The sequence below is a fragment of the Phaethon lepturus genome, unplaced genomic scaffold (genome assembly GCF_000687285.1).
Source record: "Phaethon lepturus isolate BGI_N335 unplaced genomic scaffold, ASM68728v1 scaffold27765, whole genome shotgun sequence".
NCBI lineage: Eukaryota > Metazoa > Chordata > Aves > Phaethontiformes > Phaethontidae > Phaethon > Phaethon lepturus.
The window spans coordinates 24,856-25,625 of NW_010541657.1; the positions used below are offsets into that span (position 1 = coordinate 24,856).

Below are 770 nucleotides of genomic sequence, written 5' to 3' on the forward strand. Positions count from 1 at the left end.
TCCCACTAAGATGATGGCTGGCGAGCAACAGTCTCCCTGACAGACAGTGATCTCCTGGTGCTGGAGGGAGACTCCTACACCATCCGTCTCCTGCGTGATTTCCGCGTGTCGCTCTCCAAGATGGTGGAGACGTGCCTGTGCTATGAGATGGCGGCCATCCCTGGGGACCTGCACCACCAGCACAGCCAGCTGCTCGACATCTTGGTGGATCTGCTCAAAGGCCCTCCTGGCAGCTTTGGCGCTTAGGCGGAGCTGGAGGATTGTGTGGGGACTTGTAATTTGTATAAAGATGTTCACAAATGTTTATTTAAATAAAGTTCTATTTATCCCTTGTGAAGTCATCTCTCTCCATCCTAGAAGATTAATGTTGTCTGAATCTCCTGCTGTCGGCTCCGTGCATGGTCACCCCGTGGGAAGAACCAGCGCAGTACCGCCTGGAATGGACTGGGAGCGCCGATGGACCCTGGCGCGAGCTTCGTGGACACCCACCTCCTCCGCTCTTACCAGCGTCAGTCCCTGAATTGGAAAGCAAGGACACAGCTGCCGCGGGCTGTCCTCTGCCCCATCCCCACAGGGCCAGGCTGGAGCGGCTCTGGTGCGAGAGCTACTCCCGGCTCAAGAGGAGGACGGATGTCTTGGCTTGCGGCTGTGCCTGCGCCGGGGGCTGGGGCCGGGCAGAGCGTGGATCCAGCAGCTCTGGTGCAGCGTGGTGATGGTTGTCGTCTTCACTCTCCCCCGTGCCGGGTGCCCCGATGGACGTTGGAGGGGAG

General features: G+C 59.1%; 1 protein-coding gene across 1 annotated transcript in view; it reads left to right on the plus strand.

Annotated features, from left to right (window-relative positions):
* DHX30 (DEAH (Asp-Glu-Ala-His) box helicase 30) overlaps positions 1 to 489 on the plus strand; it is an 18,685-nt gene extending 18,196 nt beyond the window's left edge. Inside the window, 1 exon segment of the mRNA XM_010287798.1 lies at positions 11 to 489. Within this exon segment, the coding sequence (XP_010286100.1) occupies positions 11 to 246 (236 nt within the window). The 3' untranslated portion in view covers positions 247 to 489.
* Positions 490 to 770: the final 281 nt, after the last annotated feature.